At 43.5% G+C, this 15,865-nt stretch overlaps 2 protein-coding genes across 2 annotated transcripts; one reads left to right on the forward strand and one right to left on the reverse strand.

The window, feature by feature from the left end:
- Positions 1-4,078: 4,078 nt before the first annotated feature.
- LOC137277017 (uncharacterized) lies at positions 4,079-7,593 on the reverse strand. The gene is made up of 4 exons (XM_067808677.1): positions 7,578-7,593; positions 6,829-7,208; positions 6,029-6,346; positions 4,079-5,481 (listed from the first exon to the last, which is right to left on the reverse strand). Exons 1-4 carry the CDS (start codon positions 7,578-7,580, stop codon positions 4,122-4,124), a joined length of 2,061 nt encoding a protein of 686 aa, XP_067664778.1. The 5' UTR covers positions 7,581-7,593; the 3' UTR covers positions 4,079-4,121.
- Positions 7,594-11,804: 4,211 nt separating this feature from the next.
- On the forward strand, positions 11,805-15,556 carry LOC137277018 (uncharacterized). The gene is made up of 3 exons (XM_067808678.1): positions 11,805-11,839; positions 12,354-12,657; positions 15,320-15,556. The coding sequence occupies exons 2-3, from the start codon at positions 12,358-12,360 to the stop codon at positions 15,413-15,415; spliced, it is 396 nt and encodes a 131-aa protein (XP_067664779.1). The 5' UTR covers positions 11,805-11,839; positions 12,354-12,357; the 3' UTR covers positions 15,416-15,556.
- The last annotated feature ends 309 nt before the right edge of the window (positions 15,557-15,865 follow it).

Here is a 15,865-nt window from a genome sequence, read left to right on the forward strand (position 1 = left end):
TGGCTGATCAACTTAACACTCGCCTCACCTTATATCACAATAGAAGGAGATAAATATAAATTAATCTCTAAGATTAGGAACAACGGCATCTGGGTCGGGGATTTCATTCCGGAGAGGGAATTAGTACACTTACCACATGTTGGTCACAAAAAAAAAGGGTTAGGTGCTTATCCACCCTCTAAATTAACATTTAGCGAATATCTTCCTAGAATATCATCCCCTTGCACACTCATCATAGAAGTCTTCTTTTATAAAAACACCCCACTAGTACACCAAATTTTACCCGGGGTGTCAATACAATGGTTGGACGAACACCTAGACCAATATTGCCGTATTGTTATACAGTGGGATACCCACGGGGGTACTATAAACCACTTAATAAGCCTCCGTGGGGTTTCTATTACAACAGGAAATTTTATTTACCTCTCACCTATTACCCTGGGTAATCTACACCTTGTAGACTTCAAATACATTAATAGAGTATTAACTGAAACCCAATTAAAATATCTTTCAAAATATATATTATAGGATGGGTCTGTACCCAGTCGTAGAGGAAGTAGCGAAGACATTGGAAACTGTAGATGGGTTCCGCTTGAGGCAGTTATGTGATGTGAAACGCCAACTAGAACAAGACCGTGACACGCGGAAAGCTCTATGTAAGAAGTACAATAGAGCTTTCAATATCGTGGACGGGGCTGACACTACCCTTATGACAACCAGCATGGGACTAGGGGCGGCAGGAGTTGTGTTGTTAACCACCATCGTGGCTGCACCTATAGTTCTAGGTTTTGAAATAACAGCTGGGATAGCGGGGGTGTTAGGGTTGACGCTTAAGTTGGTATCACGCAGACTGCATCGTAAGGCCTTGAAACACGACGAGATCAGGGTTCTGGCCGAAGCAAAGCTGAACACAGTTAGTGAGCGTATTTCCACGGCACTCTCTGACAGTAAAATCTCAGAAGAGGAGTTTCGTTCAATCCTATCTGAACTCAAAAAATATAACGAAATGAAACAAGATATTCGATCCAAGTCTCGTAAGTCTGCTATCAGCGAGGACGAGAAAAAAAAGTACATAGAACAGGGAATACAAAAAGCCCAGCAAGCCTTTATTATGAACACCAAAGAGATCGTAGGCGGTTCACGTTAAACTGTTTCATCGATATAAACATAACATAACCGTAAGCGAGCCACCGATCCTATATGGTCAGTCAAAACTTACAACAAATTATTGATCGTACCGTACGGCACAGTGTTACCGCCTGCCAAGTCACGGTAAACGTGATGGCGTAGCTTTGTAGTAGGGGCAATAATAGCAAGAGCTAATAGTCCCACCAAAGCCTCATTTAGTAAATGAGGCTTTTTAGAGGGGTTTTTGAAAAGTGTTTTCGGACTATCATTCCCTATACTACTATCCAGGAAATATATTTTCTAGTTTCTGTTAAGTTTACTTGAAACCAGTTTTCCATGGTTTATTGTTCTTAGTATTAGATTACTTTTCTTTGGAAACCGTGTGAAGTTCCTCCAAGGTTATTATTATTTACAGATTAAGATAGAAATGCAGCAGAGGGGGTTCAGGTGATCCTGGCACAGTCAGACTGGTAAAGCTCATCATCAGCTCAGGGCCCTCGCCCCCTCCACACGCAGCCCAGACAGCGAATGGGACTTCTCCCAGGAAACACTGCCTAGTCGAACCCACCAAGAACGTTTCGGAGAATATGAAGGCTCCCCAACACTGCAGCCTTCTGCATTACCCAGATTGTCAGAAGGGCTGTGTTCCCGGTGGAGAACCCGGGCACTCTCCTCATCTGCGCCAAGAGATCAGGAGGTACCAAACCAAGGGCACCAAGAACAATGGGGAACCTGATGACAGTGTACTTGGGATGCAAGCGAGACATTTCAAAGGCGAGGTCCGCGTATTTATCAAGCTTTTCCTGAATCTTGCCAATCACATTGCTGTCAAAAGGGACAGAAAATTCAATGATATAAATAATTTCATTGGTTTTATCAAAAAGGACAAGATCAGGTTTGTTGGCTGGAATTCGTCTCAGGCTGTATATTGGCCTATTCCAGAGAAGCTTAAAAGCATCATTTTCCAGGACGCCCTGGACATGTTCAAGGTCGTACCATGGATGGACCTCGGGGTCAAAGCCACAGGCATGGCGGAGACGATGATAAAAGCAGCGAGCCATGCCATCATGTCTTTTAAGATATGCTGTTTGTGCCAAGGAAGGGCATCCACTGACAAGGTGTTGGACAGTCTCTGTAAATTCATTGCAAATGTTGGACAGTCTCTGTAAATTCATTGCAAAAAAATATTTTTATTATTATTAGTGGTAGTAGTAATATATTATTATTATAAAGGTTTAGAGATTAAGATAAATATGCAGCTGAGAGGATTTGCGTGATCCTGGCACAGTCAGGCTGGTAACGCTCGTCGTCAGCTCAGGGCCCTCGCCCCCTCCACACGCGGTCCAGACAGCGAATGAGACTTCTCCCAGGAAACACTGTCTAGAACCCACCAAGCACTTTCCGGAGAATATGGAGCCTCCCCAACACTGCAGCCTTCAGCATCACCCAGATTGTTAGAAGGGCTGTGCTCCCGGTGGAGAAGCACTCTCCTCATCTGCGCCAAGAGATCAGGAGGTACCAAACCAAAGACACCGAGAAGAATGGGGTGCCTGACGACAGCGAGGCATGACGTCATGTCTTTCAAGATGTGCTGTTTGTGCCAAGGAACGGCATCCGCTGACAAGGTGTTGGACAGGTTTTGTTCTTTTCATTACACAGTCGACATTTAATGTTGATTTTTTCTTTCAGAACCGCATTTAGGCACTTGTGAGTGGGAACCGACTAGTCCTGAGCTGCAGACAGGAAGCCCTCAGCTCCACATTTTAGACAAGCCGACTTGTCCAGGCAAAGCCGTGGGTGAGATTGCATGTCTGTTCCACGCATTGCATGTGCACACGATGCAGTGACTTCTCAAAACCTTTTTCTACAACTGCCCGGCTCTGGACAGGTTTGGTGAATGTCTCGCCGGTTTACTCCCATCGTTCTACCGTCCAACAGTACATCGCCATCGACACAGTCAACCTCAAATTTCAGATTGCGTCCAACAACCTTGCTACTCTTCCTTCCTTCCATCATTACAGATCATGCTATGTATGTATGTGTGTGTGTTTGTGTGTGTGTGTTTGTGTGTGTGTGTGTGTGTGTGTGTGTGTGTGTGTGTGTGTGTGTGTGTGTGTGTGTGTGTGTGTACTGCATGCCTGCCTGCCTGCCCGCCTGCCTGCAGGCATGCATGTATGCGATAGAATTCAGTCGTGAACAGCCTCAATCACGCCCCGACCTCCCGAATTAATTGGCATATATAAACGATTGAGAGAGGAACGAGGGCGGTACGCTCAGAGGGGTGTCTTTATGTGAATAGATACGGATCGGATTGTATGGAGCGTGCATTTGCAATGTGTGTTCTATCCTAGTTTCTCCAGATGCTTTGTTCATTCTTCGAGAGACTTCTGATTACAAGCTGATTTACTTCGGAATGAACCGCTGCGTATAAATGCCTTGCTATAATGGTCTACGTGATAGTTTTAGCATTATGTTGGAGGTTTGCTTCATATGCTTGTCTCATGGCTGGTATTGTCAGGAACATGGTTCATGAAAGTGCACAAAATTATAATTACAATTAGTAAATGACTGTAGTTTTGCAGGTATGTATCAACACTTCACTGGAAATCTCGTTTACACATTATTCAGTGTTTTGTAAATATAGTTATTTTCATACTACATAAAGCGCAAACAATGACTAGTGTAATGTAGGGCATTGTCGTCCCTTTCTAAAAGGAAAGGAACGACAATACCCTACATTGCAGTCATCGTTTGTTATTTGACGCCTCGCCCAGCAATATTCCAGCTGTGTCACGGGTGCTTGTAATTAATCTACAGACAAAGAACGAATCTCCATACAGATATGATGAAAGGAGTCTATTGTCTGACTTTACTTTCCTCCAGAGTGAACACTCACTCACTCATTCACTCACTCACTCACTCTGTTGGAAAACATGTAAACAACCGAAAGAAACATGCTGATGTTTATTGGCACCAGATACACTGATCAACGTTCAGTTCTGGATAACAGTGAGCTGCAAGGGGTGACCATCAGAGCAGGCTCCAGTGTGCCCATCGCATTTCTTTATCTGAAAGCCCGTGGTGCCAGACTTCACGTAGATTTCAACCTGATGACTGTGGCCAGAGTTGAAGGATGTCTTGATGCTGACACTGTGCCCAGCACCGAGCGACTCCATCTGAGCAAAGGTGAGGGTGATTCTGTGGGTGTGTTTGCCGTGAGCTTTGTCTGATGGACCTACAAGGAAGTGGACACTGGGCTGTGCTTTGCCAGGCACAGGTGCCTTGCCAATGTGGACTGGGTTCTTCTCAAACGCTGCAGCGTTCGACTGTATTTTCATGGTGATGTCCTTAAGAGCATCCAATTCCTTCCAGACACTCAGACCCTCTCCGTGCACTGGAGGAATGGGATACCGAGTCCTCACTGATCCAATTCCTGGGATTTCCGGAAGTATGGTGCGCATTCCTGATGCCATCACCTTTCTTGGGGTTCCGTTTGAGTCCAAAACACCCACCACTCGATGGGCTTGGTTGTCCTTGTCCAAAGCAGCTGTGTCAAAGAACTGTTCAGGTGTATGATACCAGTGCATACTGTTGGAGCCATCAAGTGCTGTCGCCTGGGTCATCCCACCATGCCTCCTGTTGGCAATGACAGATTTTCCATAGTTGGTGTTGTAATCACCCTTGTATTGGATCGAGTAGGGGTTCCAGTTGTGTAGAGGGGTCAGGTATACTATTTCAAGTGGTATAGCAGCAGTATACCGTCTCGTGATGGGACCGCAATCCGTTTTCCGAGTGGTCGGGTTCTTATGACAATCTGTGAGGGTCATGCTTGCCACTTCGTGATGGGTAGTCTGTGAAATGAAGAAGTACGAATCAGCAAATCCCCTGTGGACAATCTTCACTCCCATTGCCCCCTTATCGTCCACCTTATACCACCGGTGATAGAATGCCGTGTTGAGGGGAGTAAAGTTCGCAAACTTGATTTCATTAACTGTCTCTCTGAGGAAAGAATCGTGAATAAGTGCGCCGTAATTATCTTTGCCTGGGATCTCTTGCATGACCTTGTCCAACAACCCATAGACAAAGCTTTGATCATCCGTCTTTTCACTGAGGTCAAACCTGGCCCCAGGGCTGACCCTGTAGTCATCCAAAGTCATGTAGTTGGCCATCCTAACGTTCAAATCGTCCACCAGTTTGAGGTTCTTCAGTGGCAAGTCCTCGCTGAGGGGATGGCAGGCGACTCGGTAGTTCCACTGGGCAGTATCTATTGTACCATTGACAACGTTCATGACATAGCGGGGTAAGTAGGCGAAGTCTTGGCTGCTGCTTTGAATGCCAGAATATCCTGAAAATCTGTAATGGATTTACCAAAGTATGTTCAATGTTGTTTTAGCAGGAAAATGTTGGAAATACATCAGTGTCTTTCATATTGACAGATGTATAATAATATAATAAATCACTGCAAAGTGATAACACTGAGTTGGTTTTAAAGAAGATAGTTTCGTTACCAAGTCCAAGGTCATGGAATATGTTTCCAAGAAATGTTAACCAGTTATGGTTGTATCTTCCAGTATATTGTCGTGGTACGTCAGCTTGTATATGAGGATGGAGTAATGATATACTTCAAATGTGTTTCACAAAGATGACTGTATAGGTGAAATGATGATTCAAATATCCAGTAGGCTTGTGTGTCATGTACAGTTTCAAAATGGAGAATTGGATCTGTACAGAACCTTTGAATACTGAACGACAACTACTCTCTCCTGCTCAACCATCTTGTGACGACATGGTATGACAAGGTATGACAAGGTATGACTCATCTGACTCACCTGATCTTGGCTACAGAACTCAACACCTCCTTTTCCAACAGTACCTACTGAATGAATCAGGTGTGACTCACCTGACCTTCTGCAGCATTTCGTCCTGCGTCAAGGCATCAAAATGATGTATGTTTGTCTCAGAAGGCTCATACAGCTTCTGTAAATCTTTCATCATGAATCCCTCCAGGTAGCACAGCACCGGCGTGAAGTGGCTCTTGTATGGTCTGTGGGTCTCGTTCTGATTCTGCCAGGCAGAGAACCACTCTCGCATCTCCGCCGCTTGTTCAGCGACGTTGTGTAGACGAGTAACGGCGGATGGAACGGGCGGGAAGGGTATGTCTTTCACTGCATTCATTATCTTGTTGTGACCTGGCATTTGGAGCTTGTAGTCATTGTGTCTGAAAATACGTAATGAAATGTATCCATCAACTAAATGTTTCTAGCAAAACGATAGTGCGTGAGTGAGTAAAGAAATGTAGCGTTCAAACCTTAGTATTAGTTAAGGCACCAACAAGCTTTGACGAATATGTAACTAATTAATATGTGTTACGAGAGTCAAATGTATAAGACCAATCAAGTGTTTCAATGTAAGCATCCAGTATTCAAATAATCATAAGTTAGGCAGGATGCAATGCATGCCTATACCCAAGGTACCAGACAGGCAGAACAATATGAAAGGCAGTAACTTTTACCGTAAGGGCACTTACTGCCAGTACCTGTATCGATAGATGAAACACCTTTTGTCGATCTTTGATGTATGGAACTAACCTTCGACATTACGGCATTTGACTGCAGATACTGTGCTAAAAGTACGGTTGTTTGTTATCAATATGAAGGTGGTACTGTTCTTGTAGAACATAATACTCAGTTGGAACCATACCTTGTCCTGAAATCGATTCCATTGAGGACAACATCCACTTCCCCAAGTCCCATCGTCCGGTATTGATCAGGATGGTCATGAATGGACCCAGCGAATTGTCCCGAGTGAGAGTCACTGTGATACGGCCTTGGTCCCACCCTTGTGTACCGGATCTGCTTCACGCCAGAGTTGTAGCCGCCCCGGATCCGCTCATTGAAGAACAACTGTTGAAGCATGATCTGCCTAGCAACAGTTTCCATCAGTTTCTCTAAGTCGTCCATCTTCTCATGCATTAAGTCTTCAGGTGTCTTCGATTTCGGGTTTGTTGTGGTATGGTGCAAGTGGGCAGCCATTGCACTGCCCGCCAGGCACACCAAAACAAGTACAAGATGAAAATTCATCTAAAATATATTAAATAATTGTTATGTATAACGTTGCGACATCGCAAATACCAACAGTCCAGTCTTCTCGGCATATAGGTTGAGAACAATGTTCTGAAGCGAAACAAATATATTTGCAGAAAGGCTTTAACCACTGTAGTTCCCTACCGACCCCTTCAGGATTAAAAGTACCATCCCTACATTTGGTAATAGTGATGCCAGGAGCACAATATTGATTCAAAGATTGTAAACGAGAGAACATTTCCTTGGGGGTAACTGATCATTAATATGAATGAGATGAAACAATCAAAGTCAAGATAAGTGATCCATTGAACTAGTATAGTAAGCTATGAACTAGTGACTGACGATGTATGGAAGATAGCTACTTACCATTCCTCTTTAAATAACAGACCAATACTTTTCTTGGAACTTTATACAATTCTCTTATCCTACAGGTTATAACATGTAGATAACATGTTGTTATTCTAGTCAGATTTATCACGAAAAGATACCAAAGTTGTTTTCCTCAAGCGAGGCTATCCCCTTTTGTGACCCACTCATGTTAATTCAGGGACAAGTCGAATAGCAACTTATGCCCCCCTGAGAGGATTCCATATTGGTATAAGAACGTGAGAACAACTTCAAACAGGAACGATAACTCTATCCCTGTTTGGTTCTAAGCACTGAAGCACTTGAATTCCTATTCGTATTGCTGTTTTTTGATACACCTAAAAGGGGAACAGAAATTTGTAAAAGACAAATTCTAACTTATCTATAACCAGCTGTTCACATTATACATCCAAATGTATGTTTCTAAAAAGGGTCTAAGAATTACGAATGGGGTTTGTTTGATTGAATATATGAATAAATTATTTTCTTTCAGCCACATTACATCCCACAGCGTAAACTCAAAATACGGTTATAATTTTAAACTGAGCGTTCGTGCTGTCATACTCCTGGCAGAAAATTAAGACGAACACGCTGGAAGAAAATGTGAATGACCCCCCCAAAAAATTCAGACGAAAGTATCCCCAATGATGTGAAATCTAAGCCCCGTGTTAAAGATCAAAGTTGATTAGCCATGTATAGGTATAACATATTACTTTGAAACTCGTAGAGGTTTACAAATAATAGATGCATTGCCGAAAACGTTTTGGTAAGCGCACGTACAATATCCAAAACAAACCCGCACGATCGCCAGAAACCCACTCAATGGGGTCTGTGAAGGTTGCACAAAAATTTCTGTCGTAACCTCTTATTGTTTTCAAAAATCATCCAAGCATCCGGCAGGAATTCCATGTACATGTGGTTAGAATCAGACCTTTAAACTACAATAAAACACATTTTCTGGCCAATTTGCCCGGCGTATTTTCCAAGGGCAAGAAGGGGAATACATCAATCATAGTTTCTCACAAAATGTCACCTGCGTGTACTTGAAAATATTCTTACACATATAAGTAGACGTCATGGTGATATAAATGACAGCGCTATATACTTAAAATTGTGGTCAGTTTTAATTAATGGGTGCAAGTGTTGTTGTTTTTTTGTTTTTTAAAAAAAACATACACATCTTACACTATTTCTCATCCAATCATAGCTGTCACAAGTCTCTGTCCTTTCAGTTGTTTCAATACGGTGCCCACTCAGGGAGCCGTCATGTCAACAAACGCAGGTGCGTGTATTTGAATCTCGCACCGTCAGTTGCATTATTCTTAGCAAAAACTTCAGTTAGGCAGCACAATTCTGTTGACTACGTTCTTTGTACTTTCACGTGATGGTTTATATTTTTCATTATTTTTAAACAATGACATAATGCCATAACACGGTTTAATTACTCGTGATTATTTTTGTGAAAGCACGGCGATCATGACGCGCGGTCTGATTGATTTGTATAAAGACATCAAGACGGGGCTAGTGGTGACGAAAGGGTTATCCACTTAATGTGACTTCTGCTCATCTGGCTGAATGGACGGTAAATGATCATCGCCATCAATGTCCTGCGTGGGATCTCTGTGTTTGTTGGATCTGAAAACCGTAGGTTTGATAGCGTTTCCGTCTTACCATTCTTGCTCTGAAGTTGTTTGATCAAGTGTTTTAGCGAACGCCTTGTATCCTCACTATTTCATAGCGATTCATGAACACATGTTCTGTCATCGTATCGCAATCACTGGATAGTGTGATCCAGACTCGATTTGTTTGCAAAACACATCAACATGTATTTCGTATGGATTTGGAAAGATCTTCTCGCTTCTATTTGTTAACACTGAGCGCGTTTCCCTAGAGTGTTATTTCTAGTATTATGCGCTCTAGGTCAATGTTCAAATGTCTAAGTCACTGTTCAAATATCGGCGTTAAGACAGACGAAGAGCTTAGTACCATTCACAATTATGGCTGGAGGGGGTAGGGGTGATGCCGATGATACACAATGCACATTCTTTTCTGTAAACAAATCAACATCATACCCCACACTCCTAGCCATAAACTATAAATGGTCCCTTAACCTGGCAATTTGAACGGGCTACCAGACAGTTATAGTCAGTGAGTAGGTTTATGTTTGTACAGAAACAACTTGCATCGGACCTTTCACGATGTGTTGCCAATGTCCGGAACAAAGGTACAACGAGCTGTTATTTGCCTTTTCGCAGTTGCGTCATTGCACGCCACAATAACTCTCTTTTGCGTAATATTTTGTAATGTTTCAAGCAATTAATAACAGACTAAAAATTCAAAGGCTATGTGATACTCTCCACAAGCGCAGCTTTTACCCGGTTAATATCAGCATAAAGCTTTGAAAACAAATTGTGAACCTGACAACTCTGTGCGAAATGCTGTGCCCATTTCGTTAACTACTGTAAATATGAATGTCTTGAGTCATGAAGTCATAGATTCCTCCATCAATTGACTCAGTGGGAAAAACGGTAGACAAAAGTCAGCTGTGAGCTTTCATATAAGCAGAAGCCATCTCGATCTCTCTCATACACACAAAGAAAGAGAGACGAACGCACACATTCAGTGGAGAGAGACGCATACAGAGAGACGCACAAACGGAGAGAGACAGAGAGAGAGAGAGAGAGGGGGGGAGGGAGAGTGAGAGTGAGACGCAAGCACGCACACACGGGCGCACTTTGTTTGATAATGACAATGACCACAACGTCCTTTTCACCTAATGCCCCCTTCTGTCACCTGTAGTATATCCATACACCCCCACACGGCTTTGTAAACTGCTTTCAAAGATATAACTATTAATACCAGATAGGCCAGTAAATTATAACACAGTAGAACCTTGAGATCCACTTGTCAGTAAATATCAAACGACGACCCTGTGTGAAATCTGATCTGAAGCACCCCGTCAACTGAAGCGAATCGTGCGATAATTTAACAGCAGTCGGTAGACAATTGTACCTGTCACGCAAACACATCAACACACAAGGGGCCGATAAGTCTTGGCTCAGAAGTATTGATTACATTCATTATCCATGTTCAAAATACGTAGACTGCATCGAAAGGCCATGACCATGGATAGATAAGAGCAAATACCGTGTATCCATGTTTTGTTGCTACACACAAACGGACGCGTCTGGTGCACTTCGAGATAGGTGCCGTTACTATTTCTCCTCTCCTCGGACTGTCATGTTGACTGATGCTCACCATTGACGTGTAAGTACTCATGCATACAATTAGCCAATACTAGTATCTGCTTATCAGAACTGTGACAGTGTCACAGTGATAATGTTTGTGTTCATAACATGACCTGGGCAGTGGGATAGCCATGTGATTAAAGCATTCGCTCGTCATGCCGAAGACCCTAGTTCGATTTCTCACCTCGATACAATGTATGATGTTACTTGAATTGTGTTAAAAGCGGCGTAAAAGTCAACTCACTCACAATTATAGGACAAGACCATTGGCAACGAAGCAAGGTTCTTGTTGCACCTCAATGCTTTCTGCTGATTCATTTCATACATAAAATACTAAGTCAGCGTTGAACGGTCTTTGGTCTGAACGTCATCCATTAGCCTCAATAAAAAGGGTGAAATGCTTCTCTGGCATCGGCGCTTCATTTTTATTTGTGCGCGTAACAATATTGCCATTTGAAAAACAAAATGTCTTTGCCGCGTCACGATCATTCCTTTGTCCACCATAAACGCTAATCATCATCGGTAATCATCATCGATAAGAACGAGTGTGACTGAATCTACAACTCAATACGTGCTAAACTTCCCAAGCTGCATTTCTGAGAGAAAGAGAAAAAAAAAGAAGAATGTGTTCCTCCCTCATCATATTATTTTCTATCCAAAATTAAAAAAAAGTCCTACCGCCCTCGTCACTTTTGACAAAATAGTGCCCGAGATACATTTAATTTATTTTATGCAGCCATATATAACAGATACCTGAACACAGACTGGTCAGCTTAGATATAGAACCATATTCACGGGCATTCTGCTTTCAAGGTACTACCGGGATCGGGTGGTCAGGCTCATTGACTTGGTTGAAACATGTCATCGGTTCCCAATTGCGCAGATGGATGCTCATGTTGTTGATCACTGGATTGTCTGGTCCCGACTCGATTATTTACAGACCGCCGCCATATAGCTGGAATATTGCTGAGTGCAGCACAAACTATACACTCTCACTCACTCACCGTTTTCAAGGTAAGTTTTACGTCCTTACACCATTTAGTTATTTCAACATGTCATGTCATTAACGTGTTTCTTGTCTTACAACATCATCTGGTGCAGCCTAGTAGATAGAGGTACGCCACGTGGGTACAATGTTCGAAGTCCATTTCAGGCGTTCCCCTCTGTGATAATGCTGGAAAACTGCTAAAGAGGCTTAAAATCAATCTCATTCACAAACTACAACAACCTTAATTCGGAACTGAAATGGAAATGCATGATTCTTTATAAGAGTTGGGAGCGGTCGGGTGGCTTAGTGGTTGCAGCGTCCGCCTGTCACACCGAGGACCCTGTTTGAATTTTCCATATGGGTACAATGTGTGAAGCCCATTTCTGGTGTCGCCGACTGATATAGCTGGACTATTGCTAAACGTGGCGTAAAACGATACTAGCACCTTAGGAGTTAATGTTTATAGGTGAATGTTTGTAGGTGCTTTGAACTGATATCTAAATGTTGGTTGATGTTTATTGTGAATGTCTGTCGTTTCAGCGGGATGCAGATGTACAAAGACAGAAAGTACGAAACTGTGAAATACGACCCCAAGATCAAAACGTACGAAAGCAAAATAAAGAAGTACGAGGTGAAGAATTACGACACTATCAAAAACTATAATACTGAACGGAAGTACGACAAGATACGTAACTACGACAAGATAAAAACCTACACGGGATATAAGGAATACGTACCGCCCTGGTCACGTGACCACGAACCGTACGTGAGAAAACCAGCCAAGGAACCAGAGCCCAAACCTCAGAAGAAACCCGCGAAGACCACAAAGGAAACGCCAACAGAGGTAGGTATTCACTATGAATATCCGTTAAGACATCGGTCACCTGGAAGGGATGAATGTTGTTTTATGCCACTGTCGGTAGCAGTGGGTGAGTGACGTTTACGCCGCCTTTAGCAATATTCCAGCAACAAGACGACTGGGGACACCAGAAAAGGAGTCTCACACTGTACCCACATAGGGAATTGAACCCGGGGGATTCGTCGTGACGAGAGAACGCTTTCATCACTTGGCTACCCGCCCCCCATGTAAATGTGAAGGTATTTGACCAAGCTACCCAGCGCTTGTTAGCAAGGACGATGAGACATGAACCGCATCCAAACATCCAATCCTCATTATTAACGACTTCATATCGTTAAAATGTTCCTAGGGAGGCGATGTGGTAGCCTGGTGCTTAAAGCGTTTGCTCGTGACGCAGATGGTCCGGGTTCGATTCCGCACATTTGTACAATGTGTCAAGTCCATTTCCGGTGTCTCTCTGCTCAAGGAATTCGGCGTCTAACGGACAGAGCACGTCGTAGAGTTAGGTGTTGCATTGATGCCCACGCTGGCCGTACCAGATACTCGCCACGTGTGTTGTTTTGTGTTACATCTGTGATTGAGTACTGGACGCTTCATTCTTGACTGACGTGACTCCATGGACGTGTAAGTTTTGCTACTCCAATGAAATGACTGAGTGCATGTCGCCCATACATCTGTTAAACAAACAATTCACTGTCCTTTTCCACAATGGTGGTTTGTCGTTTTGTAAGGCCACTGACTGAATGTTGTTTCTTTTGCCCGTTAGTTTATTTGGTTGAATTTCATTTTGGTATCACGTAATGATACGCAGGAAGCGTTATTCTGCATGCTGCTTCACCTTCCAGGATGGCAATAGCATTCAAGTACTTCTTCACTTCAGAAAATTATTGTTTATTGTCCTCGTGGTGAGAAAAGTCGTATTTTAGATGACTTGCTTCGCAGTCAAAATCAAATCGAACCAGTCAGAATATATTAAGATGAATTGATTAAAATCGGACGGTCGGGCTAGACTAGACTTGAAAGAATGTACACTGAAATCTGTTAGAAACACACCACTGGAATGACATGTTCTATCTCCCCGACGAATGAAGAAAAGAACTTGTCTCTACTTACAATAAAACTGACCATCAAGAAGGAAACACACAAACACAAACGAAAAAGCCCAAAAACCAAAAACCAAAAAAAACCAACAAAAAACAAAACGGAAAGCAATGACAGGAGTCCAAATGAAATATCACTCTCGCTCAAACTTTCTCACAGTCCCTGTCTGTGTATGGCTCCGATTTACATCAAGAGATCTCGTCTGGTAGATAAGATAAAATTCACAAAAAGCTGGCGTTCGCCATATACGATGCAAGTCCCAGTTCCTGTAGGGGCGGTGGACTAGCCTAGTGGATAAAGCGTTCCGTCCTCACGTTGAAGACCCGGGGTCGATTCTCCACCTGCAGTTCAATGTGGGACGCCCATTTCTGGTGTTCCCCGCCGTGACATTGCTGGAATATTGCTACAAGCGGCGTGAAACCATGCTCCCTCATTCACTCACTCACTCCAACTCCTGTACGTTATTCGGTTGAGCCCCGGGGCTAGTCTTCTCCCCACTTCGTTCCAAACATCAACGCTGGATGTGGAGTCGGCCACGACATGACACGAATGCTGTACTGAAGAAGGTTCATGCTGTATCTAGCAGTATTGGGTCGTACTCTGTCCTGTAGCAACATGTGACGTTGATCTGCCTGAATATAGGGAACGACCGTTGTTTTCAGTACCCCAGTACCTGTAGACGTTTAAGCTGTAACTCGACTCCGACAGATGTGTAGTTGTGCCTTGCCATGACCACGTTTCCACCCCAGTTTCATACCACCTCTGTCAGGGTTCATCTGCTGAAGTGGCGATGGGATAGCCTTGTGGTTAAAGCGTTCGCTCGTCACTCCGGAGACCGGGTTCGATGCCCAAAATGGGTACAATGTGTCATGTCCATTTCTGATGTCCCTGCCGTGATATTGCGGCGTAAAACTATCCTCACTGACTGACTCACTCATACTCATCTGCTGAAGACAAAAGTCAGCATTGTGTCCTCCACGCCAGAGTCTGACCCTTCTATCAGCACGACTGCGGACTCGTTAACACCAAACAGCTCTTTCTCTCAACAACCGATAAATATGACGTTATGTAAAGTCCTGTTCAAACTTAGGGTGTGATTTGGGTATGCAGTTGTATGATATGTCAGTGTGTTGTGAAACTGCCACGGTTTATGCATTTTTCACGCGAACTGCAGGTGAAAGCTTTTTGTAGCAAATTATTGGCCGTGTGATCACATTGGGTTGCATGTACTTCTCGCTGTGCATCACGTCATCACGTTAATCATAGTCAGACTATTTTAATCCGCAAGTTCAAAGTTCGTTTTGCATATTCCAAGATTAATGACGATTGGGTGATGCGTTTCTAATGGATTTCAGCATATATAACATATACATGAATAATACAACTTCGTTGCAACTAGTTGTAAGCGATTTCAAGTCGTTACGATTTGGGTGTTCTCGCCTTGCAACTGCGTTGCATGCTACAAGTTGTTACTACAAGTCGCACTGTGAGAACGGGCCTTTAGCAAGTAAAATGACAGTCATCTGAGTTCTGTGTTTTGTTTCAGAAAAAGGAGCCAAAGTCGGTCTTGGATTCCCGCGCGTCCCTGGGTTCAATACAGCGGTCTCTCCAACTATTTCGAGACAGATTTGATACAGATTAACCTGCATTCCAGTGGATGGGAGTGTGCAGCTGAGATAGGCAGAGGCACAAACTAGGAGCAGTCCTATCTGTGTGACGGGAGATATCAAGCATTCCTTCTGCAGCTGCGCTATGTCCCAGTACGGGAAGAACACCCCTGTAATCCGACCTTCAACAGACTTAAAGAATCCATGTCTCTAGGTTGTTGTAATATCTTATTCTTCACACACAGAAAGTGCTGTGGTTGTTCTTTGCGCGATCCACGCTGATAGTGTTCTTCAGGCACGTCGATGGCGATAGGATAGCCTAGTGGTTAAAGCGTTCACTCGTCACGCCGGAGCCTCGGGTTCGAGTCCCCATATAGGTACAGCGTGAACTCCACTTCTGGTGTCCCCGTCGTGATATTGCTGGAATACTGTTACAAGCGGCGTAAAATCATACTCACCCACTCAGACACGTCGTCCACACGATA

The sequence above is a fragment of the Haliotis asinina genome, chromosome 3, assembly GCF_037392515.1.
Source record: "Haliotis asinina isolate JCU_RB_2024 chromosome 3, JCU_Hal_asi_v2, whole genome shotgun sequence".
NCBI lineage: Eukaryota > Metazoa > Mollusca > Gastropoda > Lepetellida > Haliotidae > Haliotis > Haliotis asinina.

Excerpts from the sequence above, each read along its gene's own strand:
- LOC137277017 (XM_067808677.1), bottom strand. Across the intron at positions 6,347-6,828 it reads GGAATCGATTTCAGGACAAG|ACACAATGACTACAAGCTCC; the intron begins GTATGGTTCCAA and ends ACGTATTTTCAG. Across the intron at positions 5,482-6,028 it reads GAAATGCTGCAGAAGGTCAG|ATTTTCAGGATATTCTGGCA; the intron begins GTGAGTCACACC and ends AATCCATTACAG.
- LOC137277018 (XM_067808678.1), top strand. The coding sequence starts at position 12,358 with ATGCAGATGTACAAAGACAGAAAGTACGAAACTGTGAAATACGACCCC. Across the intron at positions 12,658-15,319 it reads CAAAGGAAACGCCAACAGAG|AAAAAGGAGCCAAAGTCGGT; the intron begins GTAGGTATTCAC and ends GTTTTGTTTCAG.